This window comes from Chiroxiphia lanceolata, chromosome 24 (assembly GCF_009829145.1).
Source record: "Chiroxiphia lanceolata isolate bChiLan1 chromosome 24, bChiLan1.pri, whole genome shotgun sequence".
In the NCBI taxonomy this organism is placed as follows: Eukaryota; Metazoa; Chordata; class Aves; order Passeriformes; family Pipridae; genus Chiroxiphia; species Chiroxiphia lanceolata.
This window is the reverse complement of record NC_045660.1, coordinates 3,962,506-3,987,403: the sequence shown is the minus strand read 5'-3', so window position 1 is coordinate 3,987,403 and position 24,898 is coordinate 3,962,506. Positions and strand designations below refer to the sequence as shown.

At 57.5% G+C, this 24,898-nt stretch overlaps 2 protein-coding genes across 6 annotated transcripts; both read left to right on the top strand.

Annotated features, from left to right (window-relative positions):
• The first annotated feature begins 4 nt into the window (after nucleotides 1-4).
• Nucleotides 5-1,356, top strand: ZNF593 (zinc finger protein 593). The gene is made up of 3 exons (XM_032709992.1): nucleotides 5-225; nucleotides 715-777; nucleotides 891-1,356. Exons 1-3 carry the CDS (start codon nucleotides 29-31, stop codon nucleotides 1,030-1,032), a joined length of 402 nt encoding a protein of 133 aa, XP_032565883.1. The 5' UTR covers nucleotides 5-28; the 3' UTR covers nucleotides 1,033-1,356.
• Nucleotides 1,357-4,107: 2,751 nt separating this feature from the next.
• On the top strand, nucleotides 4,108-24,815 carry LOC116797961 (centrosomal protein of 85 kDa-like). Of its 5 annotated transcripts, XM_032709987.1 has the most exons (31): nucleotides 4,108-4,172; nucleotides 4,497-4,654; nucleotides 5,117-5,307; nucleotides 5,384-5,468; nucleotides 5,650-5,691; nucleotides 5,773-6,060; nucleotides 6,144-6,248; nucleotides 6,597-6,665; nucleotides 7,047-7,166; nucleotides 7,329-7,414; nucleotides 7,903-8,036; nucleotides 8,114-8,310; nucleotides 8,587-8,617; nucleotides 8,721-8,893; nucleotides 8,988-9,061; nucleotides 9,589-9,660; nucleotides 9,761-9,834; nucleotides 10,106-10,170; nucleotides 10,247-10,305; nucleotides 14,635-14,774; nucleotides 16,819-17,537; nucleotides 18,185-18,318; nucleotides 18,756-18,873; nucleotides 19,242-19,427; nucleotides 19,790-19,942; nucleotides 20,032-20,186; nucleotides 20,686-20,806; nucleotides 21,241-21,291; nucleotides 21,378-21,485; nucleotides 22,079-22,307; nucleotides 22,572-24,815. In XM_032709987.1, the coding sequence occupies exons 1-31, from the start codon at nucleotides 4,121-4,123 to the stop codon at nucleotides 22,733-22,735; spliced, it is 4,353 nt and encodes a 1,450-aa protein (XP_032565878.1). In that variant the 5' UTR covers nucleotides 4,108-4,120; the 3' UTR covers nucleotides 22,736-24,815. The 5 variants fall into 5 exon arrangements, with proteins under 5 accessions (XP_032565878.1, XP_032565880.1, XP_032565879.1 ...); XM_032709989.1 differs by lacking the exons at nucleotides 4,108-4,172; nucleotides 4,497-4,654; nucleotides 5,117-5,307; ... (14 more) ...; nucleotides 10,106-10,170; nucleotides 10,247-10,305 and adding exons at nucleotides 12,307-12,337; nucleotides 13,977-14,048 and having other exon boundaries at nucleotides 14,622-14,774; XM_032709988.1 differs by lacking the exons at nucleotides 4,108-4,172; nucleotides 4,497-4,654; nucleotides 5,117-5,307; ... (14 more) ...; nucleotides 10,106-10,170; nucleotides 10,247-10,305 and adding an exon at nucleotides 13,815-14,048 and having other exon boundaries at nucleotides 14,622-14,774.
• The last annotated feature ends 83 nt before the right edge of the window (nucleotides 24,816-24,898 follow it).

Below are 24,898 nucleotides of genomic sequence, written 5' to 3'. Positions count from 1 at the left end.
GCCGGCCCGGCCCGGCGTGGTGCCCGCCATGTCCCCGCGGAACGGGCGCCGCACCGGCGCCCACCGGGCGCACTCGCTTGCCCGGCAGCTCAAGACGAAGCGGCGCCGCCGCGACCTGGACGAGATCCACGCGGACATGAAGCCCGAGAACGCGGCGCGGCTGCTGCGCCAGGAGGTCGACCCCGACCTGCCGGGCTGCGCCCAGTTCTACTGCCTGCACTGCGCGTGCGTGCGGGGGGGGCACGGGGGGCTTAAGGGGGGGCTCGAACCTTGGGATGGGGGGGTGTCCTGGTCTTGGGGGTCCCACTGCCCTGCGAGGGGGTTGTCCTGGTTCTGGGGACATCATGGCTTCTGGGGTGGGGGGTGTCCTGGTCTTGGGGGGTCCCAGACCCGTGGAATGGGGTTGCTGTGGTTCTGGAGGGGTTCTTGGGATGCTCCTGGAGAGGGAGGGCGTGTTCTGGTCCCAGAGGGGGTCTTGGCCCCTGGGATGAGGTTGCCCTGATCCTGGGGGATCCGTGGCTTCTGGGGCGGGCAGTGTCCTGCCCCTGGGGGGTTCTTGGCTTGGGAAAACTTGTCTCAGTCTCAGGGTGAACCCCAGCCCCAGCCCGTGGGGGACTGGCCCCAGGCTTATGGGGGGACCCTTCAGTAGGGCTCTCCCCAGCCTTGCTCCCATCTCGGGGTCCTCTCTGACCCCCATCCTCTGATCCTCCCCAGGCGCTACTTCGTGGACCTCAACAGCATGAAGGAGCACTTCAGGTCCAAGGTGCACAAGAAGAGGTGAGGAGGGGCCCAGCCCCGCAGTCCCTCAGGGTGGTGGTGTCAGTTCTGGGCTGGTCCTGCCCTGAGGAGCGGGGTGGGAGCCTTCACCCCCCCCCCTGTGCCTCCCCCAGGCTGAAGCAGCTGCGGGAGACTCCGTACACACAGGAGGAGGCCGAGCGCGCCGCGGGGATGGGCTCCTACATCCCCCCAAAGAAGGTGGAGGTGCAGACCCAGCCCCTGGAGGAGGCCACCGAGATGGAGACGTCCAGCTGAGCCCAGGGGACGAGGGACTGAGATCTGGCGGCTCTGTAAGGGCGTCTTTGTCCTCAGCTTTGTGAGAAAAACACGTCCCAGCACAGCCTGCCAGGAAGAACCACCCTGCTCCTCCTGCAGCCCCGGGACTAACGAGGAGAAGGAGCCAAGGAGACCCTGGGTGCCCTCAGCATGTGTCCTCCTTCTCCAGGAAGGGACAAGCAGTTTGTCCTGGCAGGACTACACTCCTCTTGTTGCTTTTGGAGAGATTTTGGGTGTCTGTCCTTGGGTCAGAGGTTATTCCAGAGGTTCAGCCATTAAAATATGTCAACTAAGAGCCTGGAAGCATTGAGAGCTCTCTGGATATGAGGGGGACAGTCCCCTCGAGGGGTGTGGGGGCACCTCTCAGTGTTGTGCTCTTCCCCATCACCCAGAAGTGTCCGTGCCAGCCCGGAGGAACAGCCTCATCCCAGTGCTCCTGCCCGGGCAGGGTGGTGAAACTCCCTCTGCCCTCCTGGCAGGGGGTTCCCAGGCAGCTTTTTTTGGGGTAATATGTGCTTGAGTGACCTCCTCAAGCATCAGCGAGCAGCTGGTTTGGGCCTTGAGAGGGGAGTGCTGGTGTCCCCTTGGCAGGGACACTTTGAGGCTCCTGTCCTCAAAAACCAACCGGTGATTTCATGGTCCTGGAGGGCTGGGGCTGCATGGTCACCCTCCCTGCCTCGTGTCTGCCGGACTGATGCTGCTGGTGACCCTGAGGGGACACTGTGTGACAATGCCACCACCCGCTGCTGCCCCCTGCAGAGTGGCTGACCCCAATTCATCCCTCCTGCCGTGCCGGGGCCTGGGAATGAGCTGGGCATGGGGCTCGGGGCTGGAGCAGCAGGAAGGCAGAGCGACAGTGCAGCTGTGCTGGGTAGGGAAGGGTTTATTTCCACGCAGCCTGCCCAGATTTGTGTCCCCCCCCCCGACCCTGGGGGGGGTGGAGAGCTGCAGCTCTGCGTGGGGTCGGGAGAGGGGGGGTCGGGAAGGCTGCAGCCGCCATTCCAGCGGGATGTGCCTGCCCAGGGGACACGTCACCGACCCCGTGGCCCCACGTCCCCCCTGCCCCGTTACCTAATGGTGCTCGGTGCTGGCCTCATTCCTGGCACATTCCCACGGGGACAGAGGGGGTCTGTGGCTGCCAGCGGGGTACAAGGGGCCCCTCAGTCCCCTCTGCTTCGGTGGGAGATGGAGATGGACGCAGCTCCCGGCTCCACCATCTGTCTGTCTGCCCGTTCAGCCTCCGGTCTCGTGGCCGGATCCCGGTGTCTCGCAGCGGTTTGGGAAGGGGCTCATCCGGCAGCTCTGGAGCTGGAGGCGGCTTTTCCAGTCTCCATCCCGGCTCCAAAAGCGGGGACAGACAGGGACAGGCACGTGTCCCCCCTCCCCTGGGCACCATCGCGTGCCCAGGCGTGGCGGGAAGGGCTGGATGTGGCGCAGGTCAGCCGGAAAGTCGCCGCAGCTCCGCTCAGACGGGGGATGGCGGGTGGAGGGGGACCCCGACACCCCCCTGGGGACTCCCCACGGCCCCGCCAGCCCCCTCCTCACGGCGCCGGGGGGGCCTTGGCGGGGTCAGCCATTCTGCGGGCGCTGTAGAGGGACAGGCAGAGCCCGGCAGCCGCCAGCAGCAGGGCCAGGGGGGTCAGCAGCCGCCCCCCCCGGCTCAGCCCCCCGTCCTGCCGCCAGCTGCATCTGTGGGGGGACAGAGGAGAGGAGAGGAGAGGAGAGTGCCAGGGCACCCCAAATCCCAAACCCCACGGGAACAGGGGGCCTGGGCCCATGCCCTGAATATCTCCATCACGCCCGGTGGTGTACAGGGGAAGGGGGCAGCTTTGTCCCCCCCGGGGTGTCCAGGGTGGCTTTTGGAGTGCTCTGAGCGGCACTTGAGGGACTCCACTGGCAGCACCCTCGCTGCTAACGCGGAGCTGGGATGGAGCTGGGAATGGCTCCTGTGGCCAGCAGGCCCGGTGGGCGACACGGGCACCATCCCAGGGGTCCCCACGGGCTGCCCCCAACCCTGCTGGCCCCCTTACCTGGAGCAGACGGAAGTACCCCGGGGTCAAGCGCTTGGGGCGGATGATCATGGCGCGGTGGGGAGCAGCAGGATCAGGCCCCGTGGGGCGGCGGCGGCGGGGCTGGGACCCCCCAACACAGGGACCCCTGCCCTGAGCACGGCGAGGGGTCCGTGCCTGTGTCCCGCCCGCCGGCCCCCTCGGGAAGGGCGGCACCGGGCGAGCACAGAGCCGCTGTCAGCCGCGATCAGCGCCCGCTGCTCCCCCGAGCGCACACGCAGGGCGGGGGGGTTTGGGAGCCCAGACGCTGGCGGGGGGGCCGGAGCCAGCCCAGGACACGTCTGGGGGGGCTGAAGAGCCGGGCTCAGCCATGGGGCTCTGCGGGCCTGTGTGGGGGCTGCCCCTTGCCTCAATTCCCCTCCCTCGCAAAGGGAGGGGTGTGAATGTGCCTTGGGTGGGGGGTGACGCCCCAAAAACTTCCCGTCCCTCATCTCTTCTCGCTGGGAGGGCGTCATTCCTTGGATCCCGTTGAGGGTGGTGTGGGGGTCTGGTCATCACCACCATTTAGGCTGAGACCAGGCAAACTCGTTGTATGGAGGGGGCTCTCCCACGAGCCAGGTGTCACCCTGGGGTCACCCGGCCAGGGGCCAGCAGGGACACCGGTGGGGAGGGAACTGAGCAGGGGCTCCCTTAGGCTCTTCTGCGGGGGGTCTGTGTGGCCAAACAGGGCAGCTGGGGTGACTAGTGTCACGAGTGCTGTTGGGCCTCAGCCTCCACTGCACACAGCGGTTTTGGGGGGGGTAAAACACACCGTGTGCCATTTCCAGGAGGGTTCCAGCAGCCCCATTTTCCAGGGGGGGGTTCCAGCGGCCGCACGTCACCGTCCCCATCCCGCCGTGACTCACCTGGGGCGCGGCGTGGGGGCCTCGCCCCGTGGGATGGCACTGGGCAGGTGAGCGGCACCCGGGCGCTCCAATGGGGCTCCCGCTCCCGGCACAGGTGGGAGCCGCTCCCAGCTCCCGCTCCCGGCTCCCGCCGCCCGTTCCGGCCCCGCCGCCATGGAGCCCGTGGGCTCCTGGGGCCCCGCAGAGGTGGCCGCCTGGCTCCGAGGTGAGACTCACCCCCCACGCCTGCCCCTCCCCAGCCCAGGGGACACCCCACTGCTGGCTCTGGGGTGGGGTGTCCCCGGATTGGTGACATGTGGGGGGGTTGGTGTGGCTGGGGGGGGGGGTGGCAGCGCTTCTCATCCCTCGTCTCTTCTCCCTGAGAGGGGGCATTTTCCCTGGATATTGGTGTGGGTGGGGTGGGGATCTGGCCGTGCCCACCGTTTAGGCTGGGACGGGATGAACTCGTTGCATGAAGAGGGCTGTACCATCAGCCAGGTGTCACGCCCTGGGGTCACCCAGCCGGCGGGGGGGTGCTGGTCTGTGGCAGGGCTGGATGCAGCGGTGCAGGGGTACCCCTTCGAGGCCTGGGAGCTGGCAGGGCCTGACCTGCTGGGGCTGGATGTGGAGGTCCTGGAGGCACTGGGTGTGTGGCCCCTGGGGCACCAGGAGCTGCTGCTGGAGGCTGTGGAGCAGCTCCGTGAGCTGGTGAGTGCAGGGACCCCCAGGGGCTTTGGGGAAACCAGGGAGGAAGGGGGGATTTGGGGGCACCCTGGGCTGGGTGGAAGGGAGGACATGGGGTCACCTTGCACTGGGTGAAGGTGGGGACACCCTGGACTCACTGGAGAGAGAATATGGGGGGACCCTGGGCTGGATAGAGGGGGGGACATGGGGGCATCCTGGGCTGGAGAAGGAGGATGTGGGGTCACCCTGGGCTGAGTGGAAGGGGGGACACGGGGGCACCATGGAATGAAGAGGGAGAATGTGGGGTCACCCTGGGCTGCGTGAAAGTGGGGACACTGGGGCACCTTGAACTCGGTGGTGGAGGGATGTGGGGGCACTCTGTGCTGGTTGGAGCTGGGAATCAGGGCTGAGTGAAGGTGGGAATGTGGAGGCACCCCTGAGATCCCCACTGCCCCCCCTATCTCCTGGCATCCATGTCCCCCCCAGGATGCAGGGCTGGCGAGCACCAGCCTGCGGACCCTGACAGAGAGGCTGCAGGAGCTGGCACAGGGCATCCAGAGCCTGGTGCTGGGGGATCTGTCGGCAGGGGATGCCCCCCAGCTGCCCTCCCTCACCCTCCTGGCCCAAGTCATCGACCTGGTCGGGGCTGCCAAGGGACTCTTCTCCTGGCTCAACAGGTGCGGGGCAGGTGAGGGCCCCCCTGGGTGCTGGGTGACCCCCACACCAGGGGCTGAGCTCTGTGTCCCCCTCCAGGTACCTCTTCTCCACCCTCAACGACTTCTCAGCCAGCCAGGACATCGTCCTGCTGTGTGCCCAGCTGGCAGAGACGCTGCAGGCGGTGGGTGATGGGCACCCATCGGGGCTGGGGAGCCAGCTGGCAGCTCTCCTGTCCCCCCAGAGCTCTGCCAGGCTGGAGGTGGGGTGAGAGGAGATGTGGTGCAAGGGGGGTTCCCCATGGGATCGCCCCAGCTGGGATGGACCCATCCCTTCCTGCTCATCCCCACATCTTTTTCCCCCAGGATTGTCCCGCAGTTGAGAGGGACAGACAGATCCTGCAGATCGTAAGTGCTGTGGGTGAGGAGGGGGTGGCAGGCATGGGGGGGCTGCCAGGGCCCATCTGAGCCCCCCACTGTCACCCACAGTGCCAGCACATCGTGGGCATCTGCAAGAGCATCGTGGGCTGCAGCCCCCCGGCACTGCTGGACCGCAGGGCTGTGCTGCAGCAGGTGGGGCTGGCGCTGCCCCCCGGCCCAAGGAGCAGCCCCCCAAGGTCCCCCAGCACCCCATCGCTGCCCCCAGGCCTGTGGCAGAGCCCCCCAACATCCCCTGACTCGCCAACGCTGCCCCTCAGCCCATGGGGGAGCCCCCCAGTGTCCCCTGACACCTCGGTGCCACCCTCTGACCCCCTGACACTCATCACCACCCTGCTGGTGAGTCCCCACCACCCCAGTGCCCCCCACTGCCTCTGGACCCCCCAGATCCCTGCTCAAACCCCCTTCCTGTCCCTCCTCAGGGCTTTGAGATCACCTCCACCAGCTCCTGCCTGCACTTCGTGTCTGCCACCACCTCGGAGGTGAGCGAGGGGCTGCCCCTCCCTGTCTGTCACCCCCCCCCAAGTGCCACCCTGTCCCTTTTAGCACCTGCCATGGGGAATTCCTCCAGTCCATGGGGTCCTCTTAGGGCCCTAATCCACATCCCGACCCAGAGCTGGGGGGGAGGGGGGGCTGCCTGCAGCTGAGACTGTGCAACTCATCTCATGAGTGAGCACAGCCTGGGCATGGGGGGAGCCCCCTCTGCTCCCCGATCCCACCTGGGCAGCTCTGGCCACTGCCAGGAAAGGTCGGGTTAATGGTTAATCCCTCCCCGGTTCTCCCCATCCGGGAGAGATCCTGAGTGTGGATTAGCTTGGGAAGAGGGGGTGGGAACCCAGGACTGGGCCCCCCACTCCCACCCTGCCTCTGCCCAGGCCCTGGCTGCCCACGGGGGGCACATCCTGCCCGGGGACGAGATCGTGCAGGTCAATGAGCAGGTCGTGGTGAGTCGGAGGGGACGGGGCTGGTTTTTTGGCAGGGAAGTCATGGACAGGGAGCTGCAAGGCCGGGAGGGCTGGGGGAATATGGGTAGTGCAGCTGGGAGGATTTTGGGTGCACACAGGACACGCAGCCGGGAGGATTTTAGGGGGACATGGGACCCGTGACTGGGAGGACTTTAGGGGGACTGTAGCTTGGGGGGTTTGGGGGGATGTAGGAGTTGAGATCTGCAAAAAGCAGGACCCATGGCTGGGAATGGTCTGAGGGACACAGGAGCCACTGCTGGGGGATTGGGGGATGTGGGATCTGTGTCTGGGGAGGGTTTGGGGGATGCAGCAGCCATGGGGCCAGGGCCGTGTGCCACAGCTCATTGTGGGGCTGTGCAGGTGGGTTGGACACGCATCAACCTGGAGAAGAAACTGCTGGAGAAGGCAAACGAGGTGACACTGGTGCTGAAGAAGATCCCCCTTGACCTGCACAGCTCACCCTCCTCTCCCAGGCAGCAAGTGAGTGATCCCAGTGCTCCCAGTTCATCCCAAGTGCCTCACTGGGACATGCTGGGAACCAGGCAGAGACGCTCAGAGCCAGGCATCTCCCATCACACTGCTGATCCCTAAAGCTCTGGGGTCCGTGGTGGGGTGGGGCTGTCCCTGACGCTCCATCCACAGCTCCCGGGAGCATTTTCGGATGCTGCGGATTCCCCCGGCACCAGGAGTGGCGAGTGCCCAGGCAGCCCCGTGTCCCTGACCTCCAGGTGAGCCCCATCCCGACACCCCAACACCCCCAATCCGGCCAGCAAGGAGCTGTTTGGGTGCCCCCGAGGCTCCTTCCCAGCTCTTTTTTGGGGGCGGAGAAGTCCCCGCGGCACAGCAGCTGCCCGGGGAGCTGCCCAGTAGCCTTAAGGAACGGGAAAAAAAAAAAGTGGGTTGTGTTTGTAATTCATTCACTTGGTAACGTTTTAGTGGGGTTGAAACTATATTTAGACATGACCCTTCTCCTCTCCCGGAATGGAAAGGCGTGCGGGGAGCCAACGGCAGCGCGGGCAGGAGCCACCGGCCGGGCTCCCACCCTGCTGGGGACCGCGGAGGTCTGGCGGAGCTGGTGCTGAGCCCCCACCACCGCGACCCCTCCAGCCCCACTCCTCGCGCGGGGAGAACCGCGGGTGCCCCACCCAGAGGCCGACAGTGGGATTCCTGCAGACGTCAAAGAGGTTTGTGGCTCAGGAATCCCGTTTTCCCCCAGCGTTGGTGCCGACTTGGACTCCGGGCCGGACTCGGCGCCGGATCCCGTCACTGACGAGGAGGAGGAAGAGGACGAGCAGGACCTGAGGCTGCCCAGGGCGGCCGTGGAGGAGCTGCCGGGACTGTCCGGACGGGGTAGGACGGGAGAAGAGGCGGAGACAGAGATGTCTCCCCCCAGGACAGAAGGCTGCAGCCCCGCTCGCTGTTCGCAGGCGCTGCAGAGGAGGAGGAGTGGGAGAGTGGCACCCCCTTGGACACCCCCTTGGACACCCCCCTGGGCACCCCACCGGGCATCCCAAACTCTCCGGGCATCTCTGCTGCCACCAGACACCGCAGCACAGAGCTGAGTCCCACGGCAGCCCCCACCACGGGGGCTGGGGGTGCAGAGCCCTGCCAGCTCCCTGGGGAGGTGAGAGCTGGGGGGGGGGGGGGACACTGGGAGGGTGTCAGAGTGGGGGGGACACAGGACTTTGTGTCCTGCCTGTGGTGGAGTCAACACGCCTGTGCCAGGATGGGTTCCTCTCTGAGCTCCCCTCTGGGCTCACTGCTGTGTGTGTGCAAGTTGGGGGTCCCTAAGGGGGTCCCTGAGGGCTGTGTGTGCTGCTGGGGGGGCTCAGCTAACTCTGCCCTGCCCTCACCCCCCCTTATGTCATCCCTAAATGCTCATCTCCATCTCCCCATCCAGGGCAGCCCCCAGAGAGGACGCAGACCAAAAGGTGAGCAGGACCCTGCCAGGCTGGGGTGAAGGGGGCTGGGGGCTCCCCCGGGGGAGGGGGGCTCTGCTCCCCCTCCCCTGCCTTGACACCCCCCCGGTGGCAGGAGTGGCGACCAGGCTGAGCCGCCGGCGGGTCTCGTGCCGGGACCTGGGCCGGGTGGACTGCGATGGGTGGCTCCTCAAGAAGAAGGACCACGTGGGATTCATGGCCCAGAAGTGGAAGCGGTGCTGGTTCGTGCTGAAGGGCCACACGCTCTACTGGTACAACCACCCCAACGTGAGTGGGGGCCACTGGGTGCCCTTGTTCCCCCACTCCCACCTGGGATTTCCCAAGGTGGTAGTGTTGGACACACTGTCCCCATTCCTCACAGGATGAGAAGGCTGCAGGACTCATCAATGTGGCCACCTACGACCTGGAGAGCACGAGGGAGCAGAAGAAGAAATAGTGAGTGGGGTCTGTCTCACCTCCCAGCTGGTGGTGGAAGGGGGGGGGATCCTGGGCACATGCTGATGAATCCTGCTGGGTACCACCTGCATGTCCCCATGGGGCTTGTGGGGTCCTCTCAGAGCTTCAGAGGTCCCCATGGATCAGCTGGTGTCCCCATGGATCGGCTGGTGTCCCCATGGGCCTGGTGAGGTCCTTGCAGGGCTGTGGGGTCCCTGCAGGGCTGGTGGGGCCTTCATGTGGTGGTGGGGTCCCTACAGGGTCGGTGGGGTCCCCATGGGCCTGGCGGGGTAGCTGTAGGGCTGGTGGGGGCTCCAAGGGGCTGGTGGAGCCCCCAAAGGGTTTGCAAAATTCTCTCTGCACTGAGCAAGACGTGCACTGTGCTCCTGGTATTATCTGGGATGAGACCGAGGACATCTCCCAGGGCAGGGAGAAGCCCAGACCCCTGGGCTGGATTGGAATGGGGAGGCTGGAGGGGGCTTGTGGCTGGTTCTGTGTCACCACAGCAGCCACCTGCTTGTCCTCAGTGTGTTCCAGCTGTGCCACCAGAAGTACAAGCCCTTTGTCTTTGCTGCTGAAACCTTGGCTGACCTGAGCATGTGAGTAACACACCCACCGGTGCTGGTCAGTGCCAGTCCTGCCACTCCTGGGCTGGCCAGGACCCTCCTCTGCCTGTCTGTCTGTCCTTTCCCTCCCCAGGTGGGTCAGTCGGCTCATAACAGCCAAAACAAAGTACACACTCGCCCACCAGTCAGTCCCAGACAAGGAGGAAGGTAATGAGCCCTTCTCCGGGGTGGGAGGTGGGGTCAGTGGGAGATGGGGACCCTGAGGGGACCTGGGGGTGGAGTCAGTGGGAGATGGGGACCCTGGGGGGACCTGGAGGTCCTGGTGGGGCAGCTGTGCCTGGTGCCACATCCCCTGTGTGGGACTGCTGGGAGCTTTGCCCGTGATTTGTGGGAATGTGAGAAAACTCCCCCTGAGAGGGGCTTGGGATGATGCTCAGCCCTGAGGGGGGAATCTTCCCACTCCCACTGCCCTCCCCAGACTGCTACAGCGAGACAGAGGCTGAGGACCCCGATGACGAGTCCCCCAGGCACGGATGTGACTCGGTGAGTGGCCCTGGGGGACATCCTGGGCAGGGGACAGAGGTTCCTCATCTCACCTCCTGCCTCATCTCTCCCCCAGCCGAGGAAGAGGCTGCAGAACCCCCCGGATAAAGCCCAGCTCTCCCCGGCCAGCGGCGAGTCCAGCAGCCCCCAGGGCAGCCCCCGGCCCTGCTCCCCCATGGGTAGGTGCTGGGGGTGGCATCTGTCACATTGTCACCTTGTGTGCACCCTTTAATCACAGTCAGGGCCTCCCTTTTCTCTCTCTGTGTGTGTGCTGGGGGGTAACTCGAGCTGGGGTGTGTTGGAGTGTGAACCATCTCAGGGTGAAGGAAGCCTACAGGAAAGATGGAGAGGGGTTTTTTAAAAGGGCATGGAGTGACAGGGCAAGGAGGAAACTAGAAACATTAGGTTCAGATTGGATATTAAGAGGAAATTCTTTGCTGTGAGGCTGGGGAGGCCCTGGCACAGGTTGCCCAGAGAAGCTGTGGCTGCCCCATCCCTGGAAGTGTCCAAGGCCAGGTTGGAGCACCATGGGATAGTGGAAGGCGTCCCTGCCTGTGCTAAGGGGTTGGAACTGAGCGAACTTTCAGATCCCTTCCAAACCTTTCCACGATTCTGCACTCCCCCGTCCCACTCACGCACGGGGGGGAGCCCCGTGGGGTCTGGGGGCTCCCCTCCTGCTCCAGAATCCCCCTCCTCTCCCTCAGACCCCGCCGGGGAGGACCTGGAGAGCCTGATGCGGTGCCTGAGCCAGGGAGGGGTGTCCCTCATCGGGCAGCGGCGGTTCCTGACGCAGGAGCAGTGCCGAAAATCCTTCCTGCGGCGCAACAAGAACCCGCACATCAACGAGAGGGTGCACGCCGTGCGGGCGCTGCAGAGCACGCTCAAGGTGGGACCCCCCCCCCAGCCCCACGATTTCCCCTCCCCAAACCCCCCCTGCCCGCGGGTGGCCGCCCCAAAAACCTCCCCCTTGTGCCGGGCAGGCGAAGCTGGTGGAGCTGGAGGCGCTGGAGCAGCTGCTGGGAGAGGCTTCGCTCACCTCGGACACCTTCAGGCGCTGGAAGGAGGAGCACCAGGAGCTGTACCAGGAGCTGCGGGAGGGGTGGGCAGGGCGGCAGCGCCAGGGCCACGACGGGGGGCTCGGGGGCGAGCAGGACCCCCCTGGAGAGGCGGCTGGACCTTGACATCCCACCAGGACCTGGCGTGGGTCGGTGCTGGCAGAGCTCGGGGGGGGCAGAGGACATTTTTGGAAGGCTCATCGCTCAGAGACAGTGGCTCCTGCTGCATCCACCTCCCTCCCCGGGGTGGGGGCGTCGCTGTGACGAGTCTTTTACTTTTTCCCAAGGACACTTTTGAGTCTTACTTTTCCCAAGGACATTTTGGGTTGGCAGAGGGAAAGGGGGGGAGGGCTGTTCCTGGAGGGACGTGCCCCACGCTGTGGTGCTGTGCCAAGGTGGGGGGCTCTTGTGATGTAAATAAATTGTGTTGACAGGCGCTGGTCGTGCCGTGGTTGTTTTTTTTTTTTTTTTTTTTGGTGTTTTTTTTTTTTTTTTTATCGGCGCTGAAGCCGTAAAATCGTGGAATTGTTTAAGTTGGAAATGGGATCATGGCATCCAGCTGAACAGCACCACTAAACCACGTCCCCAGCTGCCACATCCACGTGTTTTTTTGAACGCTCCCAGGGATGGTGACTCCACCACTGCCCTGGGAAGCGGTGACAACCCCTTTCCATGGGGGGAATTTTCCCAATATCCAACACGAACCTCCCCTGGCGCAGCTTGAGGCCGCTCCCCCTCATCCTGTCCCTTGTCCCCTGCCAGCAGAGTCCCCGCCCGGCTCCCCGCTCCTGTCAGGGGGTCGCACAGAGCCCGAAGGTCCCCCCCGGTCCCGCTTTTCCTCAGCCTGAGCTCCCCCCGGCTCCCTCAGCCCCCGCCCTACGGGTGCCGCCCGCGGACACTCTTCCCCCGCCCGCACCCGCCGCTCCCTCCGCGGCGCTGCGGGGGTGGGCGGGGACAGCATTCGGGGCGAGCCAATGAGAGGCGGGCAGGGGAGGGGACGGCGCGCTGGATTGGCTGCGGCCCGTGATGAGCCCCGCCCCGCCTTTCATACCACGCCCCCCTCCCGCGGCGGGCGGGGGTAACGGTCGCGGCGCGCGGCGCGGCGGAGGCAGGTGAGGGAGCGGGAACGGGACAGCGGGAATCACCGCCGGGATACCGACACCGGGACACCGCTCCCCGGCTCCTCAGGGACTGACCCACCGCCTCCCCCGGCCTTTCGAGAACTGGCCCTTCAGGGACTGTCCACCTCCACACCGGGACCTCCAGCCCCTTAGGGACCGGACCCTCAGGGAGAGACCCCCCCCGCCCTCAGGGACCGACCCCTCGCAGCCCTTCAAGGACCGGCTCCCTATGGACTGGCCCCCCCTGCCCCTCAGGGTCTGACCCCCCCTCGCCCTCTCAGGGACCGGACCCCCAGGGACCCACCCCTTCAAGCCCTCGGGAACCGGCTCCTCATGGCCTGACCCCCCCTGCCCTCCAGGGTCTCACCCCTCAGGCTCAGCCTGTGCCTTCCAGGTGTGGTCCTGTGTCCCTCGCCCCGCCCCAGGTCACCCACCTTCCCCTCTCTCCTCCCTCCGCCCGCATCACTGTTCTCCCCATCCTCTTCCCCACCCCGGGTTCACATCCATCCGTGTACCTGCCCTCCCCTTCCGTGTGGTTTCTCTCCCTCTCCACGACCCACCACTCCCTTCCCACCTCCTGTACCCGCTGCTGGAAGGGAGGGGTTGTGGGATGGTGGGGGTTCTCTCCAAGGGGGTCTGCGTGTGGTTTCGGGAGGGTGGTGCTGATTGTTTGGATTTGTTTATTATTCCAAGAGCCCATGCTTGAATTTCTCTGTTAGAACTGTCTTGACTGTAGTGCTGGAGACTGAGATTTAAACTGGGGAATTTCAGAAATACATCCAACTTACTAATTTCTGCCTAAATGTACCTAAATTATGACAAGCGCTACATTTACCTAGAAGTGTTTTATTTCTTCTCTGAGTGGAATGCTGCTTCTGGTTCATTATCCTGTTATATTCCCAGTGCCCCTCCTATGTTGTAAAATCTGTATGTGTAGGTTTTCTAAGAATTAATGGCTTCTTTGAGCTCTTTGAATCAGTTTAGCAAGAATCGGTAAGAGCTGCCAATTGAGGGTTTAGTCTGGGTGGAGAGAGGCCTTGAATTTCCACAGTGTAGCCTGGGAGCTGTAAATTGCACTTGTGTTATCAGAGACAGGAAATTCACTGTCTGAAGTACTCAGAGAAATAGATAAATTAACCCAAAGCTCTGGATAGATAAAAATTGCCATGCATGGAACAGCAAGGCTGATTTTTTGAAGGACTTTATTCCTCGTGTAGTTGCTCAGTGACCTCTACAGAGGGCAGAAATGATCTGGTGGAGACTTAACACTTTTAAAGATAAATTTGTAGTCTCTGTAGACACAGAGTCAGTGTGTAGGTACCGTGGTGACTGGTGCTCTATAAATACCTGCCATGAGGATAACACATGCACCAGTTGAAAGGTGCTGCTGAGCTGCTGGTGCAAACAAGAATTATCCTCATTTTTCAGGCATAAAGAAAAAAGAACAACCTCTTTTAAGTTAAGTATTGCCTCTGTTGCTGCAGGGAAAAACCAGATATTTTTGGCAGGAGATGCTAATTAAATACAAAATACTGTGTTACTCTGATGTGTGTGTACCCTTTGCTTGGTCACTGGGAACAGGGTTTGGGTTATACTGACTTAAAATATGATTTTATATTTATTTATCCAGTTCACAGGATGGATAAGATGGCTGCTCCTGGGAGGGATGCAGATCTGAGTCTCCAGCAGAACAATCCATTGGGTAAGGACAGTCCTTTCTCTAAAGCCCTGCTGCTGTTGGATCCTGTTTCAGCTTCTCTGAGCGGACACGTGGCCCTGAGAAGATTCTTTACCAGAAGCTTTTTGTTCAGAGAAGTCTTATTCCTGCAAAAGTACACGAGGGCAGAGAATCATCTGATAATTAATTTCTCTCTTAAGCAATAACTGATGAATCTGGGAGAGTTCTTAATAGTTAATGCAAAAAAATACATCTTTAATTTAGCCAGTTCTGCTGTGCTGCTCTTTTTAGTCTGAGCACTAGAGCATCAGCTAAGTGTGATATCACAGACTCATCAATGGGAATATAATTTACTACTCTTGCATTCTGACTTCCATAACAAGATTGATTTTCAGTCTCCTGTTGATATCATTTGACTTCCCTGGTCTTGCTGCCATTTCCTTTTGCAAAAGAGATTTATTTAGCAATAACACAGGGAGTGAAGCAAGGAGCGGTTTGGGTTTTTGAAATGCTGGTCATTAGATACGGCTCGATGGTATTAAAAGGTTTTTCAGTCTGTTGGCTGAAGCGTAAATATCCCTTTTTTTATCTCTCCAGGTCCCAGCACTAGTCAGAAGAGCAAGTTCTTGGAGACTGACTGGAAAACACCCACGTTGTCCGTGAAGTCCCAGAGCCGCGTCAGTCGCTGTCCGAGTGTGGCCGACAGTGGGGATGGGGGCATTGGGACCTCCTGCTCGGACAGCACGGAAGGTGACGGTCCCCATGGGCTCCTAGAGTGTAAAACTTGGAGAGCAGAACCTCTAATGATGTTTGGAGGCTGTTTCAAATCCAGTGCCTTGGATATGCTGCTTGGAATATAAGCAAGTGATGAAGGCACTGGGTGTTTCTCTGAGCTAGTTTGCTTATCATCTACCTCCAGTGGTTTTAACTGACTAAGAGCCACCTTGGGGATTTGCTGGTTCATATTGACCAACAAGTGATTTATCAGCAAGTCTGTTGTGTGATTTTATTTATTTTTTTTTTTTAAAGAAATAATTTATAATAATTTATTCTTTGTGCAGAATTGTTTGTCTCTTCAGTGTTAGCCATGTGCTTCTCACTGAAGAACTCAGAGCCTGGCCCTCAGCTGAGGCACATTCTGTGAAATTGCTCGTCCCAGCAATCCTTTCCACCTGTATTTTCATCTTCATTGATTCTCCTTTCAGCAGTCAGGAAGTTTGTGGTGTGCTTTAAAACACTTCACACTTCAAGGAAGCTGCGTTGAGCCTTTGGAATGAGCTGTAGGTCTTAATCATGTCTGGGTAAATTGAAGGCTTTGGAAAGTCTGGCTGTTGGAAATATTGCTGGAAATATTACATGAGCACATGTTTGTGTCCATGAAGCCTCTCTCAGGGTAATAAAACACCCAGTTGCAGGTGAGGGCAGGGGAAGTGATAATTTCCCTTGAGGAAGTGACCCGTGTGAGCACTGGTGTTGTCACAGCCTTGTTTGTAAGAGCCAAGGCTGACCTGCAGCCCTGGCCACTGGCTGAGGCACTCTGAGCTCAGTACATTAGTCAGAAATGTTGCTGTGATGACCCTTAGCACACTCAAGGAACCCATTGCAGCACCTACACGTGGCATCTTGGTCAGGGAACTCGAGTTCCAGACAGTGACACCGGGGGATAAATTTAGGGGCTGTAAAAGGAAATGGTACTGTCTCTTCTTTTGCCAAGGTGAACATGCTTGTGACTGTCCAGCAGCACGGTGTTCTCTGGAGGTCCCAGGGCACAGCCAAGTAGAGGCAAAGAGATCTTCTCCCCCTCACTGCTCACTTCTGATGAAAGGATCTAGTGCCTTTATTGGGATAGTTTTCCTGCAGTGCAATGATGGTCTTTGCAGAACCTGATTTAGGTCATATTTGAATTTTGATGTTCATTCCTTATGTAGCAATGCTTGGAGGGTGCAAACAGGTGGAAGGGTGGCTTGCAGTCCTGATGTTGCATAGAAGGAACATCACGTGGGGATGGGCCTTTGGCCAAAGCCACGAGGAAAACAAGTTTGTGCACCTGGGAGAACCCTGGAACTCCTGCGATACAGAACGTATCGGGCCACGGAGTGGGAACACTCCGTGTTTGCCTTTCCAAGCTCTTGCTGTTGCTGTATTGAAATCTGAGAGTTGCTAAGAATAACCCCTGTGTGTGCAGCCAGGTTTGGTGCCCCTGTGGCAGGACGGGCTCGCGGGGTGCGTGCGCTGAGCTCTGCCTCGCTTCCTGTGGCAATAAGGTGAGAGCCATTGCTCCAGGCTCTTTTGCTGCAGCGTCCTGGAGGAGCTGGAAGGTCAGACCCTCGGGTTCAGCTATGTTTGAGGCTCACCATGGGCTCAGGGAAGGCTCCTGTTAGCTCTGGTTATGGTTTGGAGTCGCAGTGGGACAGGCAGAGCAGAATCACCGTCTCACTGTTCGACTGAGTAAGTTTCACCCTTTTTATTTAATATGAAGGACTTGATTTCTAAACCTGTAGGAAGATAACCTGACTGATTTAAGATTATGCTAGAGAAGCTTAAAAACGAGGACTAAATGTGAACTGGATTAAACCTGGATTCTCCCTGCGGTTTATGGTGGTAGGAAAATGTCATCAGGTTCCTGAAACATGTAGAGAGGGGGAATGTAGGTGTGCTTGAGGCTTGCTGATGATGATTAGGATATGTTGAGGGAGAAAGGAACTGGTTTTAAAGTTATTTTTGAAAGTTCACTGCAGGAGTGTATTTTCAGGATTGTAATCAGAATATCACTCTTTTTTTTTTCCTCCCCTAGATTTTTGCAATTCCAGTAACGGTTCCTCATTCCACCCCATCAAAACCCAGGTGACCATTCCAACAGCCCACGTTATGCCTTCCACGCTGGGTGCCTCACCCTCCAAGCTGTGCTCTGCAGGAGACCAGGGCTGTTCCCAGCACATTTCGAAGGCTGCTGTGCCAGGATCTGCCTCTGAACACTCAGGGCTCACGAGGAACGGGGATTTTAACGCTGGGAAGTCGTCTCAGGTGCCACCCAGGGATCTCCTGCGGCTCTACGGGGCTTCAGGGGAAAATGGCTTCGAGCAACCCTGGCCTCCTGCTGCTGATCCCATGAGAACAGAAGACCCTTGGAAGTTTGACACTCCTGCCATGGAGCGCACCCTGAACCAGTCTCTCTTTCTGGACAGTTTGTGTGCTGACCCTCAGCACAGGTTCCAGAAGCTCAGTCCAAACCCCGAGGCAGGGAAGGACTGTTTTAAGGTGCTGCCAGAGAGCAAACAAGGGGCAGGGCCCAACGGAGTCTGCGAGCCCCGGGACGGGACGTGGCCGAGCGGGAGCAGAGCGATGCCAACGGGACTCCAGGCCAACACTTTCTTCTTAAAGCCTGTAGTGACTCCTCCATCCCGAGCGTGGGTGCCAGAAGGATGCACCCTCCACCCACACAAGGGGGTCTGTGAGCTCAATGCTTGGAAACAGCAGCTGGACAAAGTGCGACTGCAGGTGGAGCAGATGCAGGTAGGGGGCTGCTTGTGTGGCTGTAGCAGTTTGAAACCCTTTAGTCAGGAATCCTTGTGCTAGAGTTAGGAAGCAAAGGGGAAAATGTCTCCTGCTTTTCCCTGTGTGACACTGGAAGACTCCTAATGATCTGTTTTTGCAGCATGTGGTGTCACAGGTGTCGTTTGACACACTCCATGTGTAGAGCAGCTCTGGATTATGTTACAGTGCTGCACCAGAGTCCAGACCAAGAGGTAAAATACCCCATCTGCTAGAAACTGCAGAGAAAAAGAATGCCAAGAGGTTCTAAATAGATTCTAGAATAATTTTATTCTGTATCTAGGGTTAAGAAAAACTTTTTTTTTTTTAAAGATGCACAAAACTAACTGCAGCTTATTAGGTGGAAACAGTTTGTTTACCACCTCCCACCAGCTGTACCTTAATGGAGACAAATTGTTTCCAGTGAGCTAGCACAGCGATCTAAAATTATTTGTTAATCTCCAGTTGTGCTTGGGCAAAGTTACTTGTTCTTGGACATCAGCAGAGACTGAAATAGCTGTGTCCTGGCATGCAGATGAGCACACAGTGTGCAAAATAGCTCCAGCAATGTTGCAATTACCTCTGTGGGGCACAAACCTTCTCCCTCCTTGTTCTGTTTCCTCCTGCAGTTACAAAATGGAGGCACCTGCCCCCATTCCTCGATGTACTCTCCATCACTGCCTCCACCTGACCCAGCCCAGTGGATCAATATCCTGAACTCCAATGAAAACCTACTCAAGGAGAAAGAGCTCCTCATTGACAGGTGAGGGTTTGACTCCAGTACATTTCCTTTTGGAAAGGAAGGGTTTGGAAAGTACCAAGGAAAGCTCATTTCTCAGAGTCCCTTTTACCCAGTTGAGCTTTTTCTTATTGCAAAGAATGACCCTTGAGAACAGCCTGAGCTCTCTTCCTCTTGGAATTAGGGTGATGTTCCTGAAGGGTTCAGCTAAATTAATTTTGGTTATGGTTTTCTGTGTTTTATAAGGGGTCTGTTCATTTCACTCATAAGTTCCACAGCCAAGCTGCAGCCTCCAAAACATGCAAGGGTCCTGTGCTTTATAAAATCATTGCTGGGGGAAGGTTTTGAAGGGTTCTTTCTCCTCTGCTTGTCACTGTGTGGAGCAGTGGTGGTGTGGTGGCACTGTTCATGTTGCATGGCTGCTCTCTTCTGTGTGTTTGAGAACAGGGGTTTTTTTACAGACAGAGGCAGCACATATCCCAGTTGGAGCAGAAGGTCCGGGAAAGTGAGCTGCAGGTTCACAGTGCCCTGCTGGGCTGTCCAGCATCCTATGGAGATGTCTACATGCTCAGAATGCAGGTAATGGGCTACAACAGGTGTCAGCAAGAAACATGTATTGAATCCAATGGCCCTCCCACTTCTCCTTAAGTGTTTGCTGAGCAGGAGTCAAATTATACTTTGTGTGGGGTCCTGATTACTCATCAGCTCTGGGATCCTCAGTGACCCTTGAGATTTCCAGCCCTGAAGGATGACAGCTTGTTTAGAAGCTGTGCTAGTGATGCAAACAGCTGGCAGCACTGACAAGTGCTATTTTGGACACTGCAGTGTGTGAGATGGGCTGAGTGGTGTTTGGGAGTTGGGAGGGATGAGGGCACAGCTCTGGGACAGCACAGCTGCTGAGTGCCAGTTTGTAACCAACCAAATTCGGGGGCTGTCTCTGCCTGCAGGAGCTGCAGAGGGAGAACACGTTCCTTCGAGCACAGTTCACAGAGAAGACTGAGTCCCTCAGTAAGGAGAACATTGAACTGGAGAGGAAGCTGGCTGCTGCAGAGGTGGATGTGAAGCTGGCCCGGGAATCACTGAAGGAAGCTGTGCAGAAACATGCAGAGGAGTTAAAGAAACAGGAAGAAAGGGTATGATCCCTTTGCTCTAGAGATGGGAAGGTGTGGTTTCTTAGAGTAGCTAAAAGTCAGTGTAGTGCTGAGATGGAACTTTTCTGTGGCAGTCTGTAACTGCAGGTGTTTTCTGATCTCCTTGTAGAGTACTTTGGTTTATAAGCAAAAGCCCTTTCTCCTGCAGGTAGAAGCATTTCAGTACCTCCTCTTTTAACCAGAAGAGCGTGTCTTTAGCTAAATGAGCAGAAATGCTGCTGAGTTCAGGTGATCTTGTATTTTGGTGTTGAGTTCTGTGCAAAAAAGCTAAATGAGTGGCCTTACAGAAGACTGAAGATTAGATGAGAAATTATATGAACTAAACCCTATAACTATCCCTGCAGGTAAAGGGAAGAGACAAACACATTAGTAACCTTAAAAAGAAATGCCAGAAGGAATCTGAACAGAGCAGAGAGAGACAGCAGAGAATTGAGACCCTGGAACGATACCTGGCTGATCTGCCCACCCTTGAGGAGCACCAGAAACAGAGTCAGAAGGTAAAACTTTCTCTGAGTTGTGAAGATGGTTCTTCACATTCTTTCTCAGGTGACTTTTCTACAGCTGCAGTTACTCCCCTTTGTTGCAGCTGAAGGATTCTGAACTGAAGAGCACTGCTCTGCAGGAAACAGTGCTGGCACTGGAAACAGAGCTTGGAGACATCCAGGCTGCTCTGAGGGAGCAAGAGATGCAGCTGGAAACCCAAAAACACAAGGAGATGGAGCTTCTTTCCACTGTACGCAGGTAAGAGTTGAGGAGGATTAGAATAAGCTTCATCTTGGCACTGCAGTAATTGCTGCACAAGGACAGTGATGCTTCAGCACAGCCACTGTCCCACCTGTCAGAAGCAGGTCACTGTGGATTTGTGATGATTTTTGAATGCTGGCCAAAACACCGTGTTCAAATCCAGCAGTGGAGGGTGGGAGCAGACCCACGCGGCTGAAAAAGGAGGCCCCTGTTTTGTCAGCTGGGTTGGTTTGTGTCCTCAGCTGGGTTTGTTGTTGCTCTCAGCTGTAACTCCTTGCAAAATGGACCTACTTGTGTGTCTGCAAATGGGCCAGTGTCACAGGTGGGGCTGTGTCCAGGGGCAAGGACTCCTTCCAGCACAGCCCTGGCAGTTTGTGAGCTGGGATGCAAATAGTTGAACACCGACATCTGATATGAAAATAATTCCTCTCCTTGAAGTGAGGGAAACACCTTAAACAAAGCTGTTTTTTTCCCCATGGTGTTTTGCTACCTTCAGCTTGCAGGATAAGCTGCAGCAGTGTGTAAAGAATGCAGAGAGAGGACCCACTGCCCAGGATGGGGAGAGAAAGAAAATGGAACATGACTCTCTGAAGAAAGAATGTGACTGCCTCAAGAAGGTAAGGGGCTGTCCCAGTCAGGAATCACACATTTTTCCTTCCACTGAGTCACACCAGGCACTCAAATGAAATCAGGGACTTCTGCAGTCACAACTGCACTGAAGCAGCAGTTCCTGGAATCCAGCCTGTGGGGTTCTAAAAGCTGTTGTTGGTGTGAAAACCACACAGTCCTACAGCAATGCTGGGGAGAAGTTGCAGAATGCAGAAGAGGGGAGAGGAAAACCACAAGAATATAACGTCTCTGGTCTGTTTGTAGCTGATAGATCTAATGTTGCCTTTTATCGGGGAATCTAAGTCCACTCCTAACAGCAGCAGTGATTAAAGCAGTAAATGGACAGGAAAGAGAGAGGGGGTGCTGTCCTGCTGAAGGAGAAATCCTGGTGGTACTGCTGGCTCTGTGTGGCCAGTTCTGATGCCTCTGCTTTTGATTCCAGATCGTGGACAAAAAGCAGAAGAAGATGGAGCAGTTATCCTTGCAAGTAAAGGTGAGAGGTGACTGGGGAGGGACCTAGAACTGGAGAATCTGCTGTGAAATGAGTTAGACTTACTGTGTTCCCATGATCTCTTCCAGAACCTGGAAGAACAGGTGGCTCAGGAAGAGGGGACAAGCCAAGCTCTGAAAGAGGAGGCAATGAGAAGGGAGAATGCACTGCAGCAGCTCCGGGCTGCTGTGAAAGAGGTCAGGGAGTGCTTGGAGTGCCTGAACAAGGCACTGAATGAACAGAGGATTGTCTTCCAGCCAGGCCCTGAATTTGGAGTCAGCAGCACAACATCTGCTTCCTGCTGGTCCACTGTCCTGTCAGGACTCTGAAAGGAGCTCTCCTCTGCTCAAATGCAGGAGGAAAAAGGCAGTTTCTGCCTCGGGAACTTGAGCTGGGGCTCGGGATGTGGTGGAGGAGGCCGAGCTTGCCACCTGGGGGCAGCAGGGCTGCGAGTTGGGCTGCTCTCAAGCCTCAAGGAAGCCAAGCACAACGGCAGCCCTGGAGGGAAGGGATGGCCAGTGTTGGGGTGCACAACCTCCCAGAAGCTTATTTTGCTGCATCGTGGCTCAGCAGGGACGGTGCAGTGTCCCAGGGTGCTTCCTGTCTGAGCCAGGAGAGCCACACTCTCACCCCATGTGGGACTGACGCTCCTCTGGTGACAGTCTGGAGGGCTGGATGGAAACCAGTTCCTGCCCTCAGTGCTCCCATCAGGGAGCAGCTGCATTAAGATGCTTTAAGTGTGGTAGTTCTGTCCCAGGTGCCCACTAACCTGCCGTGTCCCTGTGTCCAGCTCTCTGTGCAGAACCAGGATCTGATCGAGAAGAACCTGACGCTCCAGGAGCGGCTCCGCCAGGCCGAGCTGACAGCCCAGCCCCTGCCCACTGACACAGCCCGCCTCACCCAGGAGCTGCATGGGGAGCTGGCCATCTGTCTGCAGGATTTACAGTCTGTCTACAGCATTGTCACTCAGAGGGCTCAGGGCAAGGACCCCAACCTCTCCCTGCTCCTGGGCATTCACTGTAAGTAGAGAGTCATGGCAGAGCAAACCCCGTTCCTGTGCTGTGGCACAGTTAAATAACTCACATATAGCATGGAATTGTCTTTCTGGGCTTTCTGAACCCTCCCTCTGTGGTTAGCTCACTCTAAAGGTGCATGCTGTTATAACTGAATGTTAAGTGGAACCTCCTTTGCAAATGTGCATTGGTTTTTCTGGCTGACTTGCAAATGTGTGTGATCCTTGGTGAGAACTGCATGTGAGGAAACTCCCTTCTCTGACTCCACAGCTGTGCAACACCCTGTGAAGGAGAAGGAAGACTTGCTGAGCCCTGATGGACTTGCAAAGAAAGTGGTGGAGGTAAAACAGCTTCACAAAGAGGTGGAGGAGTTAAGGACTGCGATATCTGACAGATATGCTCAGGATATGGGAGACAACTGCATCACCCAGTAAAGAGCACTCCCCAAAGTAAGACAGGACATGAAGACTTGAAACCCTCAGGAGTCTTGAGCTCCTACAACCCTAAACCTATTCAGCACTTTACCATCTCTCTGCTCGGGTACCAGAGATGTGACTTATCTGATCTGTGAGGGATCAGGGGGTTTGTTGCCAGAAGTGTTCAGCTGCTGACTGGAATCGTTCAGGGCTTCAGTGTCGGGCTTTGCAGTAGCTTTGATCTTGTGGAATGTGTTTTATGCTGTGTTTGCTGGAGCTGGTGTGGTCTCTGACGCTGGGAGATTGAATTCTGACTTGCCTTCCAGGCATGTCAAATGCTGAACATGCAAATGTGACAGTTAAAATCATCACTAAAACGAAATGTATGCCCTGGTATTTCTGATAACTTCCCTGTGCAGGTCCTGTGTGACTTGTGAGACCAGAGGATTCTTGGAGTGTTCAGAGGATGCCTGGATTTTGTAGGCAGGCAGGTGTGCCAGGTGTACTGCTGGTATTTACACTGAGGTGCTACTGGCTTGGATTTATGGAGCAGGACCTGCTTTCCTCAGGTAAATGCAACCAGAGTCTTTCAGTAGCCAGCACGAGTTGGAAATTAAAGCAACACTAAAAGACTCTGGAAATGCTCTCCCTGGGCACTGTTACCCCAGAAGCCTTAAGCCTTTTGTCTCCCCCAAAATAGCACTGGGAGCTGGGTGTGATTGAGACTGTAAAGGAAATGGATTGATGCTGAAGTGCCTTAATGTGCTGGAGAAACCCTCTGCCCCCAGTGTGCTTTGTGCCTAATGCATCTGCTGGCAGGTGAGGAGCTGCTGCTCCTTCTCACAGCCTTTCAGAGCCATCCCAAACAATCCTGGGGAGCCCTGAATGTCTGTGGCCCCTGCCAGAGCTTCCAAGAGCCTCTGTGCCCCTGGGGACACACCTCTGGCTTGGCTCTCTGCTGCTTGACTGGGAGAAAGCCATACTGGTCCTAATGTGGGGGGATGACACAGAGAGCTCTTCCTGCAAGGCAGTGGCCACTCGAGCTTTGTTGTAGCCCTGCTCCTCTGCAAGTAATGGGATTTCTACATAAATCAGTGAGGGATAAGTTTTACTGCACCACAACCCCCCTAAACCATAGTGACAGCTTTACAGTACTGAACCCTGGCTTGTGACAGTGCTGTGGTGCTGAGGGTGGAACTTTGTTTGTTTTCAGCTTAAGAGCAAGATACTAAACAGGGAAAAATCCTCCTGAAACTTGTGCTGTTAGGTTGTTCTTGGTTCACATTGGGGTTGCGAGCCCTGGGTGTGGCAGAAATGCTTTTTTTGTTATTCCTTTGTGTTAAATTTTAAGACCAAATCTGTTTTGTTTTTAGTGTTTGGCCACCACGGGTGATGGTGGCAACGAAATTGGTTGGTTTGTCCTGAGCTGCTCTCCCTGTGCCTGGTGTGTTACCTGTCTGGCTGTGTCTGTCCCCAGGCTGCTGGTGCCAGGTACTGAGGGAGCACATTTCCAAGGCTATTCCTTGAAGCTGTTTGTCCTGTCTGCCAGGAGCTCTGCTGTCTCCTGCAGGTTCTCAGGGTGCTGTTGAGCACCATCCCCTTTGCTTTGGGGTGCAAGATCCAGTTCCCAGGTGCTGTGTGAGGACATGTTTGCCCTCTGCCCCTGCAGAGCTGGTTGTGAGATGAGATTGTGGCTGAAACCACCTCGGCTGATGCTTTTGGAGCATCACCCTTGGCCATGTGACTGCAGTAGGGCTGCCCTGGTCGTGTATTCCCCTCCATGGGGACGTGTCCCCTCATCATCCTCCTGCCCAGCTGAGCTCATTTGGCTAAGAGGGTGATCCCAAGTGCCCTTTGCTGCTGGTGCACAGGAAATCTTGGACCCTTCACTACTGAACACCCCAGGCCAGGGGGGGCAGGATGGTGTTCCCTCCTTGTCCCACCTTCCTGCCCCATCCCCTTGTCCCGGGCGTGTCCCCCCCTCTCCGGTTCCCCACTGCCCGGTCCCGTTGGGCTCAGTGTGTTTGTACCAGCCCGTGTCTTGTTGCTTGTTTGTACCGAATATTTTGATTATAAAATAAAGCTGCTCTGACCCACCCGTGCGAGGCTGTGCAGCGTGGGGAGGGGGAGCTCCCCGGGGCCGGTACCCGATGCCTGGTAGGGGCAGTGACTCCCCAGGGT

Bases quoted from the DNA above. Each gene is read 5' to 3' on its own strand.
- ZNF593 (XM_032709992.1), top strand. From the start codon at position 29: ATGTCCCCGCGGAACGGGCGCCGCACCGGCGCCCACCGGGCGCACTCG. The intron at 226-714 runs GTGCGTGCGGGG...GATCCTCCCCAG, and splicing joins TTCTACTGCCTGCACTGCGC to GCGCTACTTCGTGGACCTCA. The intron at 778-890 runs GTGAGGAGGGGC...TGCCTCCCCCAG, and splicing joins TCCAAGGTGCACAAGAAGAG to GCTGAAGCAGCTGCGGGAGA.
- LOC116797961 (XM_032709987.1), top strand. From the start codon at position 4,121: ATGGAGCCCGTGGGCTCCTGGGGCCCCGCAGAGGTGGCCGCCTGGCTC. The intron at 7,415-7,902 runs GTGAGCCCCATC...GTTTTCCCCCAG, and splicing joins CCCGTGTCCCTGACCTCCAG to CGTTGGTGCCGACTTGGACT. The intron at 20,807-21,240 runs GTAAGGGGCTGT...TTTTGATTCCAG, and splicing joins AATGTGACTGCCTCAAGAAG to ATCGTGGACAAAAAGCAGAA.